We start from the raw sequence: 17,765 nt of genomic DNA on the forward strand, positions 1-17,765 counted from the left end.
CCACGCAGCTCTCCCTCCCAGCTCCCCAGGGGGCGCTGGCAGCACACACCCCAATGAGGCACCCGGATCCCAGCAACCTCAGCCACAGCACCTACCCCCCAGGGAACACAGCCAGTGAGCTAGCACCCTACTTACCCTCCCTGTATTCAGGCAACACCTTCTGAAGGGCGGTCACAGAGTGTAGAAAACCCCACACCAAGCAAAACCTAGGCATACCTGGTGGCCACATTTAAGACACAGCCAAACCGAAGGGCTTTCTTCTGTTGCTTCTTCAGATTTATCTTTTACTTTATTGTCCGTCTTACAGTCTTGGCAAATATTCCACTCCACGTTCACTAAGGCCTTTTTCAAGGCACCTTGTTCCAGCCCTTTTCTAAGGTGTCTGCACACAGGCTCTGGTAAAACAGACAACACAGGAGCACGTGAGGCGACATGCGCGGCTCTCTTCCGAGAGTCTCAGAGCTCACCCTTTGTGTGACTTCCAAGATGAGTTTACTCTGTACACAGGCTGTTAGGTGATCTGATAACCCACATTTCTGTGGCATCTGAATGAGCTGATTAGGTGACAGATTTGATAGAAATTTGAAATTTTGCTGTTTTTGCGATTCTGAGTATAACCACCACCACCAAAAGTTCACTTTAATTTATTTAACTATTTCCTTGAGTCCTAATATCATATTTATCATTCTCTTTATTTTAAAGTGTTTGCAGAGCAGGTCTTTCCCTCAGGCAGCAGGCCCAGCGCCGAGGCAGGACCCAGGGAGCCTAGAGCGATGGAGCCTCGGTGCATCTCGGTGAGGAGTCCCCATTCCAGCTGGACGGAGAGGGAGACAAACCCCTGAACCACAACCTCCAAAACACAGTACAGCTGCACAGGGGGAGATGGCTCAGGTGCCCCAAAGCTTCACAACTACAGACAGTACACTCAACAGAAGTCTGCATCTGTTCAGTCTTAGAAAATACTAACCACAAGTAAAATTTCTGATACTAGGCCCTGGCTGGTGTGGCTCAGTAGACTGAGTGTCAGCCTGCAAACCAAAGGGTTGCCAATTCGATTCCCAGTCAGGGCACATGCCTGGGGTTGTGGGCCAGGTCCCCGGTTGGGGGGTGCATGACAGGCAACCACACATTGATGTTCTCTCCTTTTCTTCCCTTCCCCTCTCCCTAAAAATAAATTAAGTCGTTTCTAAAATTCTGATATTAAATACTTACTATAAGCCTGAGACTGCGCTAAATGTTTTGCATACATTATCTCATTTAGTTCCCACAACAATCCTAGCAGAAGTCACTGCTATCCCCAATGACTGATGAGGAAACTAAGATTTCGCACCAATGTCACATAGCTACTAAGTGGCTAAGCCAGAATTTGGACTCAGGTCTTTTTTACTTCAAAGCTCACACTTTAAACAATGACCTCAGGGATTAAAAGCAATCTGAAAGGACACGTCCGAGGAGCAAAGGCACAGGGTATAGAATGTGGAAGTGTGTGCGCCCCCCCCCCCCCAATGGCAGGCACACCGGTGCAGACACAAGCAGCTGGGCTGGGGCTGAAAGTGCTTTTGGGAACAGTTCAGTAACAGGCTCTGAGAGCCACTCAAAGGGGCATCGGCTGTTTCAGAGACCCAGGAGGTTTAGAGATGAGTCAAGTGTCGCGAAGAGCTTTACGTCCAAGCAGTTTGTACCACAAGACTATCAATGCAAATGAGATCATGGAAAGACTACTAAATCCCAGTAAGTAGTCAGAGAGACATGAACTAAAAGAAGACAACCTTTTCAACGAGCAAACCAGCAAAGCATTTTACAAATTATATTAATCAGGACTGATAAAGGTTCAAGGAAAGGGGCCCTGCAGCATGCTGTGGGGGGCCGGTGAGTTAGTGACACATTTCTGGAAGGTAACTTGGCAACACAACCAACAGAGCCTTGAAAGTGTTTATGCCAGTGTTTAATGCAGCGATTTTCCTTCTAAGATCTGTACAAAGAAGATAGTTGGATATGCATAGAGATTTAGGTACAGAAATGTTTACGACTGCTCCATTCATAACACTAAAAAGTTAAAAGTTACTTGAAATTATAACAGCAAACACCCTAAATAAATCATGAAATACGTATGCACCCATGGTCTTTTTTGTCAGTAGAATAATCACGCCATTAAAACACTGCAGACTATTAAATGACATGTACTACATATAAACATTAAGTTGAAAGCAAGTTACAGAACAATAATGTAAACTTTTATCCCACTTTTACACATTAAAGTATGTCCACTTAGGGATACAAACATCACTTTAAGGGTTCAATTGGTGAAATATACCTAAAGATTCAGAAGAATCATCAATTGGAACAGTTTTTCCCTTTGTCCGTTTCTTTCCCATGTTGGCACTTCATGGATTACTTACTGACTCAAAATAACAATCTAGAAAACAAGATAAAGTTAGCTTGATTAAAAAAAAAGTTTGTTCATACTTCTCAAAGAGACAGAAATAGAACCCATCCAGAGATAAAATTTTACATGCCTATCACACACTGTAATTTAAAAAGACCATCCACATGTGTCATGACAATAAAAACTCCCGAGTAGACAGAACAGATAGTATCACTCTTGCTTCATAGCTTAGGAAACGGAGTCTTAGTAAAGTTAAGAAGTTTTCGATACACGCAAAGGTCAAGAGAGAACCTAAGTCTTCTTGCCCGGACCATGAAAAATCTCAGCACTTGACCCTACCTGGAATGTGACTTCTCACCACACACACACGTGGGATGCTGGAGGCACTGGGATGATTTCCTTTCCTTCCAAGCTACCTTTCTTAGCGGTACAGTCTACGAAAATTGAATTGATAACTTCTCTTAAAAAATTAAAAATAATTCTTAAAACAAATGAACAAATATGAAAAATGATGAAAGCACAAACAGGTCCACCTAACTTTAAAACAATAGTAATGATTTTGAAAAGTTGTATTTAACATACATTACAGTAACTTAGCATTAAAATCACTGAAGTGCCTATAACAGTTATTTGACCTGAGGTGCTTATTAAAATTCTGATCACATAAGTCAGCAATTTTCAACTTTTTCCATCTCATAGCACACATAAACACTAAAAATCTGTGGCACACCAAAAAATACATTACATTTTTTTGCCAACCTGACCAAAAAAAAACCCCAAAAAACAAAAAACAGGTATATGCCCTGGCAGGTATAACTCAATGGACTGAGCACAGGCCTGTGACCTAAAAGGGTCACTGGTTCAAAACCTAGTCAGGGCACATGCTTAGGTTGCAGGCCAGGTTCCCAGTAGGGAACCCACGAGAAGCAACCACACACTGATGTTTCTCTCCCTCTCTTTCACCTTCCCTTCCCCTTTCTCTAAAAATAAATAAAATATTTTTAAAAACAGGTATAATTTTGATTCACTCACACCAATGATTATTGTTGTGTTGGCTGTTGTCATTTTTTTTACTTGACACTCTGAGGGAAAAAAGGTCAGTGCCCCTGACTAAACAGAGGCTGCACATTTTAAAAATTCTTGTAGCACAGCAGTTGAAAATCACTGACATAGTGAAAAGTAAGACATGGAGCATATGTTTTTCATGTTGTTTTAATTAATGAAAGAGAGACAGAAGCATTGATCTGTTGTTCCACTTATTTATGGTTCATTGGTTGATTCTCCTTTGTGCCCTGACTGGGATCCAACCCACAACCTTGGTGTATTAGAACAAAGCTCCAACCAACTGAGCTACCCAGCCAGGGCTGGAACGTATGTTTGGAAAACACTTCCCAATTAATCCTGCTACTTAGCTGTCATCCTGTCCTGTCTTAGAGTTTTACAAGAATTCCTTTTTTAACCCTTAATGGGTCAGTGTACTTAAAGGTTATTCAAAAAGGTCTGTATGAAAATTAGTGCCACATCAAGTAATTAACCTTTCCAAAGACAGTCTAAAATGTAACAAGGTTCTATGTTTACAAAGTATATGAATAAGACAACAAAAGAATACAAAATATAGTTATATATAATACAAAGTATATTTCTTGTACTTCTTCTCACCCTAAAAATAACATGTAACTTAATTTATCTTATCTCGAATTGTAGGTTTTGGCGGGGGGGGGGGGGGGGGGGGCTGGAGTAGCCCTCCAGCTCTTGACTGCAATAGAACTCCCTCCTGACACCAGACGCACCTTCCGATAAAGCCATCATGTCACTCTCCGGAGGACAGCACTGAACAGTTTCCCCGTCCTCGTTGCTGAGCCTTGCCCCCATGGCCCTTTAAAAACTGTCACCAGTGCTCCGGCAATGCTGACTCTCATTACTTCTCAAACAGAACTGCTGAAGTTTAATTATATGGAGTTTTGGGTCCTTCAAGCCCTTTCATGATCATCATCGCAATTGCTTTCACAACAACCCTTTAAAATTTAAAGTTTAAATGGAACTTAAGTTCAAAGGAGGAAACTCAGAAACAGGATGACGGAAGAGCCCAGTGTCAGAGATGAAACTAAAGGGCAGGTCTGTCTTTCCCATCTCCAATCAATCTTTGGTAAACTGCACTCCGAAACGCCTCGCCCCCAGCTCTAGGCCTCTGATCGCTGGCGGGACCTCTTCAACCTGGACATGTGTGATTTCTCTACTGGCATCTAAAGCCCCAGGAGAAAAAAGTGGTTTTCGGCATTACTTCCGAATTGCCTACAGCAATTAAAGTGTCAGTAAAGAGGACGGCACCTGACGCATAAAGGATGGTTACAACGTGCGGAGGCAAGCCCAGAAGAACGAAGCGACCGCGTCCCCGCGGAAAGAAGGAGGCCCGGCCCGAGGGAGTGCGCAGTGTGACGGCAGAGCTGCTCTGAGAGCTGCGGCAGCCAGGGCTCGGGAACGGCGAGCTGTAAACTCTGCGCGGCGAGGGCAGGGGGCGACTTCAGCTCTGTGCAAAGAGCTCCACTACATTTCTGACAACTACGAAGGACATCTAAAGAGAGATGACCAGAGAGTGCAGTGGTGCCGCCCCCTGTAAAGCACCCATAAATCATACTGAGTTATTCAGGCGAGTCTTCAGATGATCACGGACTTCTCAGTCTAAAGACTCCGCAGGACTGCACTCAACACTGAAAGGAGAGCCGGTCGCACCGGCTCTCGCGTTAATTCAGCCTTTTCCCCGGCCGCCGCCCCGGGCTTCCCAGGCTTGCGCGGTAGCATTAACCACAGAAGAGCTGCACCGAGCTCGGCGCACCCGAGTCCCACCCTGGGGTCAGAGCCAAGAGGGGGGCCGACCCCGCTCACCCGAGAACCACGCCCCTCCCCAGCCGCTGCTACCTCCCGCGGGAGCCGCGGGTGTCCCCCAGGTCGAGAGGGGCGCCAGCACCGAAAACTCATTGGCCAGCTCCTGGGAATGACAGGACGTGAGGCCAATGAGGACGCGGTACCGGGCCGAGGCCGGAACCGCGCCTGAAGCAGGGCGGCTGTGCAGAAGAGAGCGAGGCGGAGCAGGACCTTACTGTGCCGGAGCGCAGGAGGGCGCGCGGGCCGAGACTCAGCGGGGCCGAACTCACCCACAGCGACAGCGCCCATAAGTGCAGCTCGTCGTAGGCCTCTGGTCAGCCAGCGTCGTCTTCCTCCCGGTGACGAATAACAAGCGACAGAGCGGAAGCCAGAGTGGCCACCAGAAAACGGCAACTTCCGCTGCGCGGCATCTTGGGAAGTGGCGTTGGCCCAGGGTCCAGCAGCGCTGGCGCCGTCTGCGCCTGCTCACGGCTCGGACCGGAAGTCCAGATGTGAGTGTGTTTCCCACTTGGCTTGTGGGTTGGTTTCGCGCTCGTCGCTCTTAAAGGTGGGTTCCTGGTGGCCGTCGGAAGAGTGTAGTCTGGTGGGTGGCGCTTTGGTCAGACACAGGGCGTCGGAAGGCCAGCCGAGCGAGCACCTTTAAGTTGCAGTAGCTGCTAACTCAGCCCTGCCGTTCAGGCTCCGTGATACGAGGCAGAGAGCTGCAGCTGTCCAGCTGTAGGAAACAGGCCACGGACAGAAGTGGCAACTCACAGCTAAACCAACAAATTTCATCCATATAAGCCCCGGGAGGAAAGTGGCCCCTAACTTGTTGAATTGGCCGGAGTCGTGAGTTGGGGATACTGGCCCTCCGGCCTGGTGCAGCTGACACTGTTTTACCGGCTGTCTTACTAAGCACACAGGCTTTTGTTTCTGTTCTGAAACAATCCTGTGGCCGTCCGCCCACCTGCTCCCCGCCCCCTCCCAATGCTGTTCCCCTCGTGCTCCGTAGTGGGCATCTCGCTGTAACTCTGCACAGCGCGAACGTCACCGTGTCCCAGAAAAACGGGTGGGCGACGTAGGACACCGCTCCTTGCTCACTTGCTTCACCCTGTGCTACTTCTTTGCCCAGCACTTACCACCATCTGGTATTTTTCTTTCATGTTTACTTACGTATTTACGTCCCTCCCGCACCCCAACCCCATACACACGGATAATTGTGAACCCCTTAAGAGTTGGGACATCTTTGTCTAGTTCATTGCTGCATATCTAGTACCTAGAGTGTCCAGAACATAGTGTTTAGTACTTGCTGAAGAAACAGTTATTAATGAAATGATTGTACAAGAATGTTTAGAGCAGCCACAAACAAAACAGCCACTTTTCATCAAAAGAATGGAAAAACTGGTATAGTCACATGGTGACATACCACTAAGCAATAGAAAGAAACTACTAATACGAGAACATGGATGAGTTGTAAAACAGTGTGGTACAATTCATACGCCAAGTACCTACTGTATGGTTCTGCCTTATGAATTTCTAGAATAGGCCAATCGAATTGCAGTGAAAAAACCAGAGCAGTGGCTGCCTTGAGGGGGTTGGGCAGGGACTGACCAAGGGTTTGAGTTACACAGTTGTACAAAGGTATCAAAACTCAAGATCCGCATTCCATTTTTACCTCAAAAGAAAAACATTAATTTGCATACTAATGTTATGCATGCTGAAGTAGGGAGAAGTATACTAATGTCTGTAGAAATGCATGAGAATGGATGGGTTGGTAGATGGATTAGATGAGAATAAAAATAAAAATAGCTGGTTAATAAAAATGGTAAAGTGTTTAGGTCAGTTTCTTGACCTCAGCACTATGCACATTTTGGACCAGCAAAATTTTTTATTTGTAGGGGCACGTCATGTGTATTGTAGTAACTGGAGCAGCATCCCTGGGCCCTACCCATTAGGTGCCCAAAACACCCATCCATTGTGACAACCCAAAATGTTCTCATACTTTATTGAATGTTCCCTGGGGAGCAGAGTCATTTTCCCCCGCCCCGCCCCCACCTCTCCTTCCTTTGAGGATTGTTCCACTGTTTCACTGTAAAATTCTCAACTTTGCAATATGCATGAAATGTTTTATAAAACTTGAAGAAAAACTAGATTATTTAATTAAATTGAAAAATGCCTAGAAAACACCAAGTAGAAGATGCACCTATGAAGATCTATACATCAAACTTTAAAAAAATTTTTTTCTTTATTTTTAGAGACAGGGAAAGGGAGAGAAACATCAATGTGTGGTTGCCTCTCACGCGCCCCCTACTGGGGACCTAACCGGAAACCCAGGCATGTTCCCTGACTGGGAATGGAAGCTGTGACCCTTTGGTTCATAACCATGCACTCCACTGAGCCACATCAGCCAGGGGTGAAAACAGAATTTTGTTGGTTTGGGGGGAGGGGTTGGTTTTTTCACTTCTGTTCATTGTTACAATCTTAGTGCCAAGGACAGCTGGATGCAATAGGTGCTCAAGAAACCTTTGTGGAATGAGCGACCAGTACCAGTAGTAGCAGCACTTTTCTAGCACTTCCTCTGTTGCCAAGCACTGGTTCATGCAGTTTGCACACAACCTCAGCCAGTCCTCACTGCAACCCTGTCCTTCCATTTTGGAGACTGTGAGACTGAGGCATAGAGTTAACCACCCGCCTAAGGTCACAGTTGGTAAGTGGTGCTTTGGCAGTCTGGCAACAGTACATAAACTGATACAATCAAAAGACCAAAGTGAATTCATTTCCTCTAATAACCACCCAATGAGTTGTTTCCTAGAGTCTTCAACTTCAAAACAGGTTAGAAAAGATATTTGTAGAATTCAAATAAGTCCAGGAATTATAAATATTTATGGGGGGGTTTTAGTAACAGAGCAAATGCTTAAGTTAGGATGCCAAGTGAAAATAGTAGGACATTAAAATTATATGAAATCACTTGCTAGTAAAGAAAACTGTTTAAAGGACTCAGTGAAGATGGTAGGTAGCCTTGGTAATCAACTACTTAAATTGAAGTGGCTAGATGACAACCAGGGATTCCTGATCTGTGTAGGGAAGAGCTAATGTCACTATGTCTGGAAAAAATGACCTAGGGTCAGGTGGGTTTGGGATCCTATGCATATTAAAGCCTCCTCTTAAGAGATTCATGGTGCACATTAGGAGGTAACAATAGAGCTACACACAAAAAATGTGCCCATATAATCTATTGTCCAAATGTCCCTTTTGTCTAAGATCAATACTAGATCAGTCAGGACAGCAGGATGACCCGTGGTCACCCTCAATAAACCTGTTGAACTTTGTGTCATTCTGCATTTCAATAACTTACTTAAACAGAACACTGTAATTTTTTCCCCGGTGTGGCACTGGCATTAGGAATGAAGTGGCGTTGGCACTGCTTTACACGCTGATGAGTGCGGCAGCCCAGCGTGTGTGAGAGCACTTCCTGTGTTCCTGATGCGTGTTCCTGATGGTTCCACCGAACCCCAATGCCCAGTCACATGGAGTCACCCCACAGTCTTGGATGTGTTTTTGACAGGACCCGAGGCAGCTCATGATCTGCCACCTTGAATAATCCACTTCCTTTTTTCAGTGAAAGTTCTTCTGTTCTTTAAAAGGACCCTACAATGAACTAGCTAAATTGTTGACCAAGTACCATTTTCTGATGTTAAAGAAATGATCCAAGCATATTGGATGAAACAGAGAAGACTTGAATAGAGAGACATGTTTCTAGAAGGGGGGATGGGTGAAGTTCTGCATATAGTAGCAGCTCGGTAAACCTTTACCAAAGGGGAGAAAGGATTCCATGAACAGACCAAGAACCTAAATAATGGTGTTTGATTTTACAGAGTAGGTAAGCATGTTTTCCTTTATACCAATGGGATTGAGGTCTTTCTTTTTCCCAAGTGTAACCTTTCTTCCAGGCGTCATACTGACCATGTGAGGCATCCTGTCAGGAGCAGATCCATCTCAAGGCGTGGCCTTTCCTGCTGCTGAGTCTGTGAAACTGCCAGCTTCACTCCCCTGTGTAGCTGTAGGGCGGGCTAGCTTCTCCTCTGCTCCCCCCCCCCCCGCCGCCCCTGCAGGGAGGGGGCGGGGGGGGGACGCTAACATGCTGCTCCTTCCCCTTGGATTGCAACACTGCTGCCAAGCCACCAGTTAGGTTAACTTTTTTCTCTTATAGTGTCTTGCTCGTTTCTGTATGCATCTAGTAGACACTATGCTTAGTCACTGCAATGACAATGTGGAGTGCAAGTTAAGAAAACTTGAGTCTGGAGGAAAATAAACACATGCTCAACTATGAAACTTAGAAGAGATCTTAGTAAAGAGGCAATTTACAGAGCACGGCCAAGTTTGAAGGAACCACGCCTACCCCTAGGCCCGAGAGGTCGGCTGGAGTTGTGGAACGAGGGCTGCCTGCAGAAGATGTGGTCTTTAGTTGATCACCACCATTGTCAAAATCCTACCAACGCAGAGAAGACCAGCGAAGAAGTCCCTGAATCTTCCCTCCCCCATCCTCCCACTTCCTGCCTGCACACTGTCTGAACCCAACCACAAGAAAGGCAGAAGACGCCAGTGCTGTAGGCTGCAGAGGTCAGTTGTCCAGAGGGAAAAGAAAGGCCAGAACGGGTCCAGGGGACAAACATCAAGTAAGGAGCACAAGAGAAAATAGTCCAAATTATGAGCTTCTGAATTATGCCTTGGCATGTGAGGAAGGGACAGTCCAGGCCTATGCTGCCCTCATTGCCCGCCCCCCCCCCAAACCTTCCTGCTCTCTCCCCCTGGGGCTCCTGCTCCACTCATCTGAGTCTTCTCCTTCCAAGGCTCCGCTCAGATCCTGCCACTGTCACCAAATCTTTCCTGGCAGCCCATGTCATTGTGCCCTCATCTGCATCCCCGAGATAAAACCTATACTGGTTACTTACCACCAAGTCTTTTTATCTTCATTGCTCTAGGCCTTGTTGGATTTATCTCCTGATCCTCAAACTAAATAGAAGGCTCCAGGAAGGAGGGATGGGTGAAGTTCTGCATATAGTAGCAGCTCGGTAAACCTTTACCAAAGAGGAGAAAGGATTCCATGAACAGACCAAGAACCTAAATAATGGTGTTTGATTTTACAGAGTAGGTAAGCATGTTTTCCTTTATACCAATGGGATTGAGGTCTTTCTTTTTCCCAAGTGTAACCTTTCTTCCTGCTGCATTTAGAACTGCAGACTAATCACAAAACTACAAGTAATATTGAAGCACATGAATTGGAAAGTTAAAGTCCTTTCCTTTTACCCACATTTAGCCAACTGTTAGTAGTTGTTTCATTCCTCTTAGAATGTCTTGATTTCGCCTTCATTCCTGAAGGGTATTGCCACAGGATCTAGTACTGCAGGATGATCTGTCTTTACTTTCAGCAGGGGAAAGATACTATGTCTCTTCTTTCTGGCCTTCACAATTTCTGATGAGAAGTGCCCTCCTAAATGATCTTTTCCCCTCATAGCTAAGGTTCATTTCTCTGTTGCTGCTTTTGGTATATTGTCTTTGTTTTTAATTTTCAGGACTTTGACTATGATGTGTCTTGATATGGATTTATCTGGGTCCATTCTGCTTAAGATATGTTCAGCTTTTTTAATTCGTTTATGTCTTTTGACACAGTTGGAAAGTTTTCAGCCATTATTTCTTCAAGTGCTTTATCAGCTCTTTCCTCTTTGTCTTTTGTTAAGAGTCCTACCTGGCCCGAAAACCCTGTTTGAGTGTCCGACCCAGACACAAAACACCATGACAAGATGATGTCTTAATTTTTTTTTTAGGTGGGAACTATGTAAAAAAATTTAAATTTCCATATGGTAACTTTCTAGAAGACAACTCAGTGACATCTCGCAGAATTTACAATGTTGTGCCTGTCGTTTTGACAAGCCATCTCTACACACTTATCCTTGTATAGAGAGCATTACCAAACTAAACATGTATGTTCATCAAACTGTATGTATAAAAAGAACCCCCAAAATGTGGAAACAACCCACATGTCCAAGGCAAAGAACACAGTAAGTTACAAATTATCTACATGACTCAATAGGACAGTCACTCACCAGAGAGACCGGGGTCGCCCTGTGCTGACAATGCACCGAGTGTGGTTCGGGGGCATGACGGTGTCATCCCCTTCGGATACATTTCAATTACATTTCTATATCTCACTCTCTACATGCATTTACACATTATATCAGCATATGGCTTCATGTGTGTCTGTGTAATGCTTAAATTTTTTTCAGATACAAAACACCAAAACCTCTTTGCCTTGGATTGGGGATTTAGGTAGAAGAAGAGACTACCAGCAGAAAGCTACATCATTAAAATTTTTTTTATTTATTGACTTCAGATTGGGGGGAGGGGGGGAGAGACAGACAGACAGACAGAATTTTTTGTTCCACTTATTGATGCATTCTTTGGTTGATTCTCAGGTGCGCCCTGACACGGGATGGAACCCACAACCTTGGCGTATCGGGACAATGCTCCAAGCATTTGAGCTGCCTGGCCAGGGCAGGAAACTATACCTTCATTTTAAATTTTTTCTCTTCTACTTGAATTTTCTAACCTTGTACTTTTTAAATATTAACAGTGGTTACTTGAGCTGTGGAATAATTACCAGTCTTTATTTTCTTTTCACATTCTTCTGATCTTTAAAAACTAATACATTTAACATTAAGTTAAGAGAAAATTAGCCATCCATATAATTAGCTCTTTTATTCTGTTCATTTTAGGTTTCCAAGGCAGTCTGTCACAGCCTCTTTCCTGGCCCCTGATATGCGCCTTTTCACTCCATAGTTAGATTTCTTTAATGAAATTGCCTATTGTGGTAGCTCAAGAAGCCTGATCAACTATCTAGATATGTAGGAATTGGTTCCTGGTTATTATTAGAGTTTTAGTCTTCTCAATGGACTGTCCCACATTTTAGGTCCTTAACATATTATATCTATTACATACATGTTACAACATACTACAAAGTTGAACAATAGGAAAGATACTCTGATTAAATTACACATTTTATGAAGAAATCAAATGCATTTTGAATAATCTGCAGAGTTCGTCCAAGATTGTATGTGTTATTTGTCTGTCTTATTCTTACCTCCATAGAAACTTATAGGTAGATGAAAATGGTTGAGATGGAACAGGCTGAGGCCCAGCTCTCTGAGTTAGACCTGCTGGCCAGCATGTTCCCTGGTGAGAATGAGCTCGTAGTGAATGACCAGCTGGCTGTTGCAGAACTGAAAGATTGCATTGAAAAGAGGTCAATGGAAGGGCGATCTTCGAAAGTGTACTTTACAATCAACATGAACCTGGACGTAGCTTCTGGGGCAATGGTAATTCAGTTTTGCTTTTGGGAGGATTGAAACAGGTCAAGACCTAGAACAAGCGCTTAGGGCCTTTTTCTTCTCTTTTGATCAGGTGGTGTTTTCCCTGGCCTGCACTCTTCCCTTTAAATACCCTGCAGTCCTGCCTGAAATCACTGTCAGGTGTGTTACGGGAACTGGCTAACTTAGGGGTTCAAAATTAATTGGGGGATAAAAGCAATTCTTGAGTTTGTTTTCTGTTCCAAGAAAATTGACTTAATTTTTTTCTCCCACTTATTTGGTAGCAGATCACTATCATTAAGTAGATCCCAGCAGACTCAGCTGAACACGGATCTGACCGCACACCTGCAGAAGAATTGCCTTGGAGATGTCTGTGTGTTGCATGCCACCGACTGGGTTAGAGAACACGCCCCTGCCTTTGTCAGCAGAGACATTGCCCCTCTTCCCACTTCAGGAGGTGCAGTCCAGCCCACCCTTCTCGTTCTCACGAGACTCTGGATCTATAGCCACCACATCTACAACAAATGCAAAAGGAAGCATATTCTGGAGTGGGCGAAGGAGCTTTCCCTGTCTGGGTTCAGCATGCCAGGGAAACCAGGCGTTGTCTGTGTGGAAGGCCTACAAAGTGCTTGTGAAGAATTCTGGTCCAGGTTCGCTTTCACAGATTTTGTGTGCTGTCTGTCATTTTAGTACTGAACTAGAACTGGAGATCTAGAACTAAGTACGACCCTGAGGTTGTATCTCGTGGGAATTCAGCCTCAAGTCGGTGGATCAAATAGAACCCCCCCCCCCCCCCCGTGTGGTCAGCATCATATCCCTTACCTGACACAGTGTACCTGGGAGATGTCTGTAAGCAGATGTTGAACCAGGGCCCTCCATCCTCATGGATCTGATTCTCCCCTCATCTTGAGCTGTGTATTCCCTGTGAAACAAGGGAATTTCTAATTGTCTCATTTCTCCATAGACACCCTAAGTGAGTTTCTGAGAAGCCCCTTTTGGCCGTTTGAGATTCAGTAATTTCCACATCAGTGGTAATGGCAGTAAATAAGTTTGGGGTTAGGGTTAGGACTAGAATCGCATTTGCTTAAAATAGATCCCTGACATAAATACAGGCTTCTTCACTTCTAGGACAATATTGTCAGTGCCCTAGAATGCACAACATAGTTTTAAATTTTCTACTCAAAAATTTCTTTTCAGGCTCAGAAAATTAAACTGGAAGAGAATTTTGATTCGCCACCGAGAAGACATTCCTTTGGATGGCACAAATGGTGAAATGGAAAGACAAAGAAAATTTTCAGGCTTTGAGGAAAAAGTGTTCAGTGTTAATGGACCCAGAGGAAACCACATGGACTTTGGTCAGCTGTATCAGTTTTTGAATGCCAAAGGGTGTGGGGGGGTTTTCCAGATGCTCTTTGGTGTAGAAGGACAATGACTGAGTAGAGGAGGAGTTGGAAGTATTTTGTCACTGTTGGCCACTTGTTTTTTCTATCCACTCTTTCTTGAAATATGAAGTAATTTTACTTCCATCCCATTCTAGAATGTTAGGGGTGAAAAAGTAGTACAGCTGAAGTGCATGTGTTAAAAATATGTCCTGATGGAAAGCAGTACTGAGTTTTAAGTTATACCCTTAAAGGTATTGAAATTTCTTTATATGCCCATTTTGAAAGAGAAATTAATTTGACTTGAGTTAGATTGTGTTGGTGACCCATCTTGCCACCCATTCTCAACCCCTTGCCCTTTACCTGCCCCCATGAGCTCTCCCGGCCTCTCTGGCAGCTCAGGTGACTTTGGCTAGGGGATGCCTCGGAAGACTTTTGCTTTCCTGATTAACAAGATGGACACAGCCAGGGCACCTCCGCTCCCTCTTTCTGCTGGGGCTGCAGTACTCCTTTCAGCCACAAGGGCAGGGAGGGCCCGGGGAACTGCGGAGATTCCACGGCGTGTTGTCAGGCTGCGCCAGCCCCTACCTATCTCTAGACAGCTTGTTGTGAAATAGAAACAATTTAATTTATATTTGTGTGCCTCTTAAAAAAAATTAATCCTAGCCCTGGCTGGTGTAGCTCAGTGGATTGAGCGCAGGCCTGTGAACCAGAACATCGTGGTTCGATTCCCAGTCAGGGCACATGCCTGGGTTGCAGGCCAGTTCCCAGAAGGGGATGCACTAGAGGCATCCATACATTGATGTTTGTCTCCCCCTCTCCTTCCCCTCTAAAGATAAGTAAATAAAATCTTAAAAAAAAAAAAGTTAATGAGCTCATTATTCAGTAAAGCATTATTTAGGGACTAAAAATCCAACAAATATTTGTGTCAATGTAAATACATTAGCATGGGCTTAAATAAAGATCTGAAACTCAAGAAATAAAAATCACCTTTCTCTTTATTAAAAAAATTTTAATCCTCACCAAGAACATGCTTAGAAACATCTATTGGTTGCCTCTCATACACACCCTGACCGGGGACTAAACCTGCCATCTAAGTATGTGCCCTGACCAGGAATCGAACCCGCAACACTTTTGGTTACTGGACCACTCTCCAACAGAGCCACAGTGGCCAAGGCTGTTTGTGTGCCTCTTACTAGCAGTTGAAAGCTATTTTGCCAAACATATTTTTCAAAACTTTAGTTTTAGATCTACCCCAAACATTTGATACACAAATAGGTGAATTTTTTGTTTTGTTTTTTTAAAGATTTTATTTCTTTTTTTAAGAGAGAGGGGAAGGGAGGGAAGAAGAGGGAGAGAGCACTGATGTGAGAGAGAATTCAATCAGTTGCTTCACGCATGTCCCCCACTGGGACCTGGCCTGCAAGCCAGGCATGTGCCCTGACTGGGAATCAAACCGGTGACCTTTCAGTTTGCAGGCCAGAGCCACACCAGCCAGGATGAAGTTTTCTTCAGTGGAGTTTGCCACTCACCTCTGGGTTTGTACACTTCTCCATACTGGGTTCCATCCTTGGGCTTGCCTCACAGAAGGCTGAGGCACAAGCAGAGCTCACACTTTTTAACAGGCCTCAATCGCCCATCAAATTGGTAATTTAGAGGATTCATTTTTGGCATATTGCATTTGAACAATTTTCTTATTCTGGAAATGATTTTGTGTAAATTTAGTTTCAGGAAGTTCACCTACAGTCACAGTCACTCAGCCTGGTTTTGCAGGCCCCCCAACAGCTAGCTCCAAAAGTGCTTACTAAGTGTTTCTTCACTAGCTTGCTAGCACTCAGGCTGATGCTGTGTTGGGTGTTCCTTGATGTGTGAGACTCGGTTAGAAGAATGGTATTAAGAGGGACACAATGCATTGGTCATCTTAGTAATGAGTTGCAGGCAACCTATGTGACTGTCAGTAAAAGCCAGCAGGAATAAAGAACTAAGGAGGCAGTGGCCTTGGTGTTCCTGTAAGGACAGAATGGCACTGACTGGTCTGACTGCATTGGGTGAGAGCCCTGTGCTCCTCCTCAGACTGTCCCACCCCCGCCCCCCCTGCCATATCCATGGCCACCACACAGCCAGATGGACCTGCCCCTTAACTCTGGTTTCTGACTCCGCCAGCCACTTTCAGATTCGGATGGATCCCCCCAACACATGGGATCTGACATCCCCAGAGGCCCCCAAAAGGGCCAGATGCTGCATATACTACTTTTAGCAGGATTAAACTGCTAAAGCATTTTCAGTCTTTGCTCATTCTATTTACTATTTATTAATAAAATTTCTTTTACAAAGACTGTATTTATTTTTAGACAGAGGGAAAGGGTGGGAGAGAGGGAAACATCAAAGGGTAGTGCACCTACTGGGGATGCAGCCCTGAAACTCACGCATGTGCGCTGACTGGGAATCCAACGGGTGAGCCTTTCATTCTCGGGTTGGTGCTCAATCCACTGAGCCACACCAGCCAGGGTTATTTCTTTCTTTCTTTTTTTTTTTAAGAAAACTGTATTTTCAGTATATCGGAGAAACGCAACGGAATATGTCATTAGTGAATGTCCCTAAAGACCGCAAGGCAGCCGAGAGTTAAGGACACACACGCCCGATGACACAACTTAGCGTAAACTGAGCCCATCAGAACCCTGCCGAGGGGCACCAGGAGGCTCCCACTGAGGCACAATCTGGGGATCTGATGCCATGGCGTCCGGACAGGGAAATAAACTTCACTACTTGTTAAGGAGAGTTAAGGAAAACAACATTAATGTGGGGAATTGGTTAAACGGGATTTTAAAAGCAAAAAAAAAAAGGTCACGGAGGTCTTCACCGCGGCCGCAGCTCCTGTCCCTGGGGCACGGTGAGGAGGGGAGGAAGGCGGTAAGGGAAAGGGGTGATCAGAGTAGTTTGTGGGAGGCCCCGGCAGCTGCAGCTCGGTTCCCGTCGTGGAGAGGCCGGCGTCTGGCTGTGGAGGGTGTCCAGGGGCTCAACAGAGGGACCTGCGGAGTCGGGGTGCGGACCTCTGAGCCTAGGACCTCGGCCACCTGGGGGTGGGTGCCGCCGGCTGCCGCTGGCTCCCCGAGGTGCGCGGTGAGGCCAGTCCGATGGTTTAAAGGCAGGAGACTGAACCCGCTGCTGCCGGACGCGGTTGCAGTTTCCGGAGCAAAGGCCGCCGCCGGGGCGACGTGGAAAGAGAGGGGCTGTCCCAGCGCCTGCCGAGGAGCCAGCCGAATAAAAGGAGTTTGCGGAGCTCAGTATCCGGCCGTGGAATACGAGAGGGAGAGTGGACATGCGAGGCCATCACCAGCATCATGCGCTTGTTTTGTCCGGTGATTCTCAGAAGCAAAATCCCGAACTACGAGATCCGTACGTCTCAAAAATTAGGACTGCCACATTATGCTTTTTTAAAAAACTGCACGTTACAATTACAATGTGAAAAAGTGTGAATTCGGGGGGAATAAGGCCTAGAGCATTACTTCTCAAATTTTTAACAAGGCCTGGATATCCGGTTTCAAACGCAGAATCTGATTTAACAGTCGCGAGCGGGCCCGAAGGCCTGCGTTTCCATCAAACGCCCGACAACACTATGATTGCGTTCTGAAGGGCCAAACCGGTCCGCCTATCCCCACAGCCACCGCCACGTCGTTCTGCCGCCACCCACAGTCGAAAACGCCTCTCAGCCCGCGCCAGTCTCCGCTTCGCGGAGCTGGGAACCAAAGTCGCCTCCCTGGACCGCAGCAGCAG

General features: G+C 45.6%; 2 protein-coding genes across 13 annotated transcripts in view; one reads left to right on the forward strand and one right to left on the reverse strand.

The window, feature by feature from the left end:
- The window catches only part of USP16 (ubiquitin specific peptidase 16), a 28,571-nt gene extending 22,948 nt beyond the window's left edge, over nt 1-5,623 (reverse strand). For 3 of the 6 annotated variants that reach the window (XM_053657654.1, XM_053657655.1, XM_053657650.1), the window contains exons 1-4: nt 5,539-5,623; nt 2,726-2,820; nt 2,315-2,416; nt 217-395 (exon numbers count right to left, since the gene is read on the reverse strand). In XM_053657654.1, the coding sequence (XP_053513629.1) occupies nt 217-395; nt 2,315-2,375 (240 nt within the window). In that variant the 5' untranslated portion in view covers nt 2,376-2,416; nt 2,726-2,820; nt 5,539-5,623. Of the gene's footprint in view, nt 1-216; nt 396-2,314; nt 2,417-2,725; nt 2,821-4,176; nt 4,402-4,714; nt 4,959-5,538 lie in introns of those variants that run through there. The other 3 variants (XM_053657653.1, XM_053657652.1, XM_037161491.2) reach the window with 3 other exon arrangements.
- Nucleotides 5,624-5,671: 48 nt separating this feature from the next.
- Nucleotides 5,672-16,297, forward strand: RWDD2B (RWD domain containing 2B). Of its 7 annotated transcripts, XM_053657656.1 has the most exons (7): nt 5,724-5,816; nt 10,231-10,400; nt 11,722-11,800; nt 12,395-12,621; nt 12,707-12,774; nt 12,897-13,262; nt 13,810-16,297. In XM_053657656.1, the coding sequence occupies exons 4-7, from the start codon at nt 12,409-12,411 to the stop codon at nt 14,042-14,044; spliced, it is 882 nt and encodes a 293-aa protein (XP_053513631.1). In that variant the 5' UTR covers nt 5,724-5,816; nt 10,231-10,400; nt 11,722-11,800; nt 12,395-12,408; the 3' UTR covers nt 14,045-16,297. The 7 variants fall into 7 exon arrangements, with proteins under 7 accessions (XP_037017392.2, XP_037017397.2, XP_053513631.1 ...); XM_037161497.2 differs by lacking the exon at nt 11,722-11,800 and having other exon boundaries at nt 5,672-5,760; XM_037161502.2 differs by lacking the exon at nt 11,722-11,800 and having other exon boundaries at nt 5,708-5,816; nt 12,900-13,262; nt 13,810-16,296.
- The last annotated feature ends 1,468 nt before the right edge of the window (nt 16,298-17,765 follow it).

This window comes from Artibeus jamaicensis, unplaced genomic scaffold (genome assembly GCF_021234435.1).
Source record: "Artibeus jamaicensis isolate MK-2021 breed Jamaican fruit bat unplaced genomic scaffold, CSHL_Jam_final scaffold_474, whole genome shotgun sequence".
Lineage (NCBI taxonomy): Eukaryota > Metazoa > Chordata > Mammalia > Chiroptera > Phyllostomidae > Artibeus > Artibeus jamaicensis.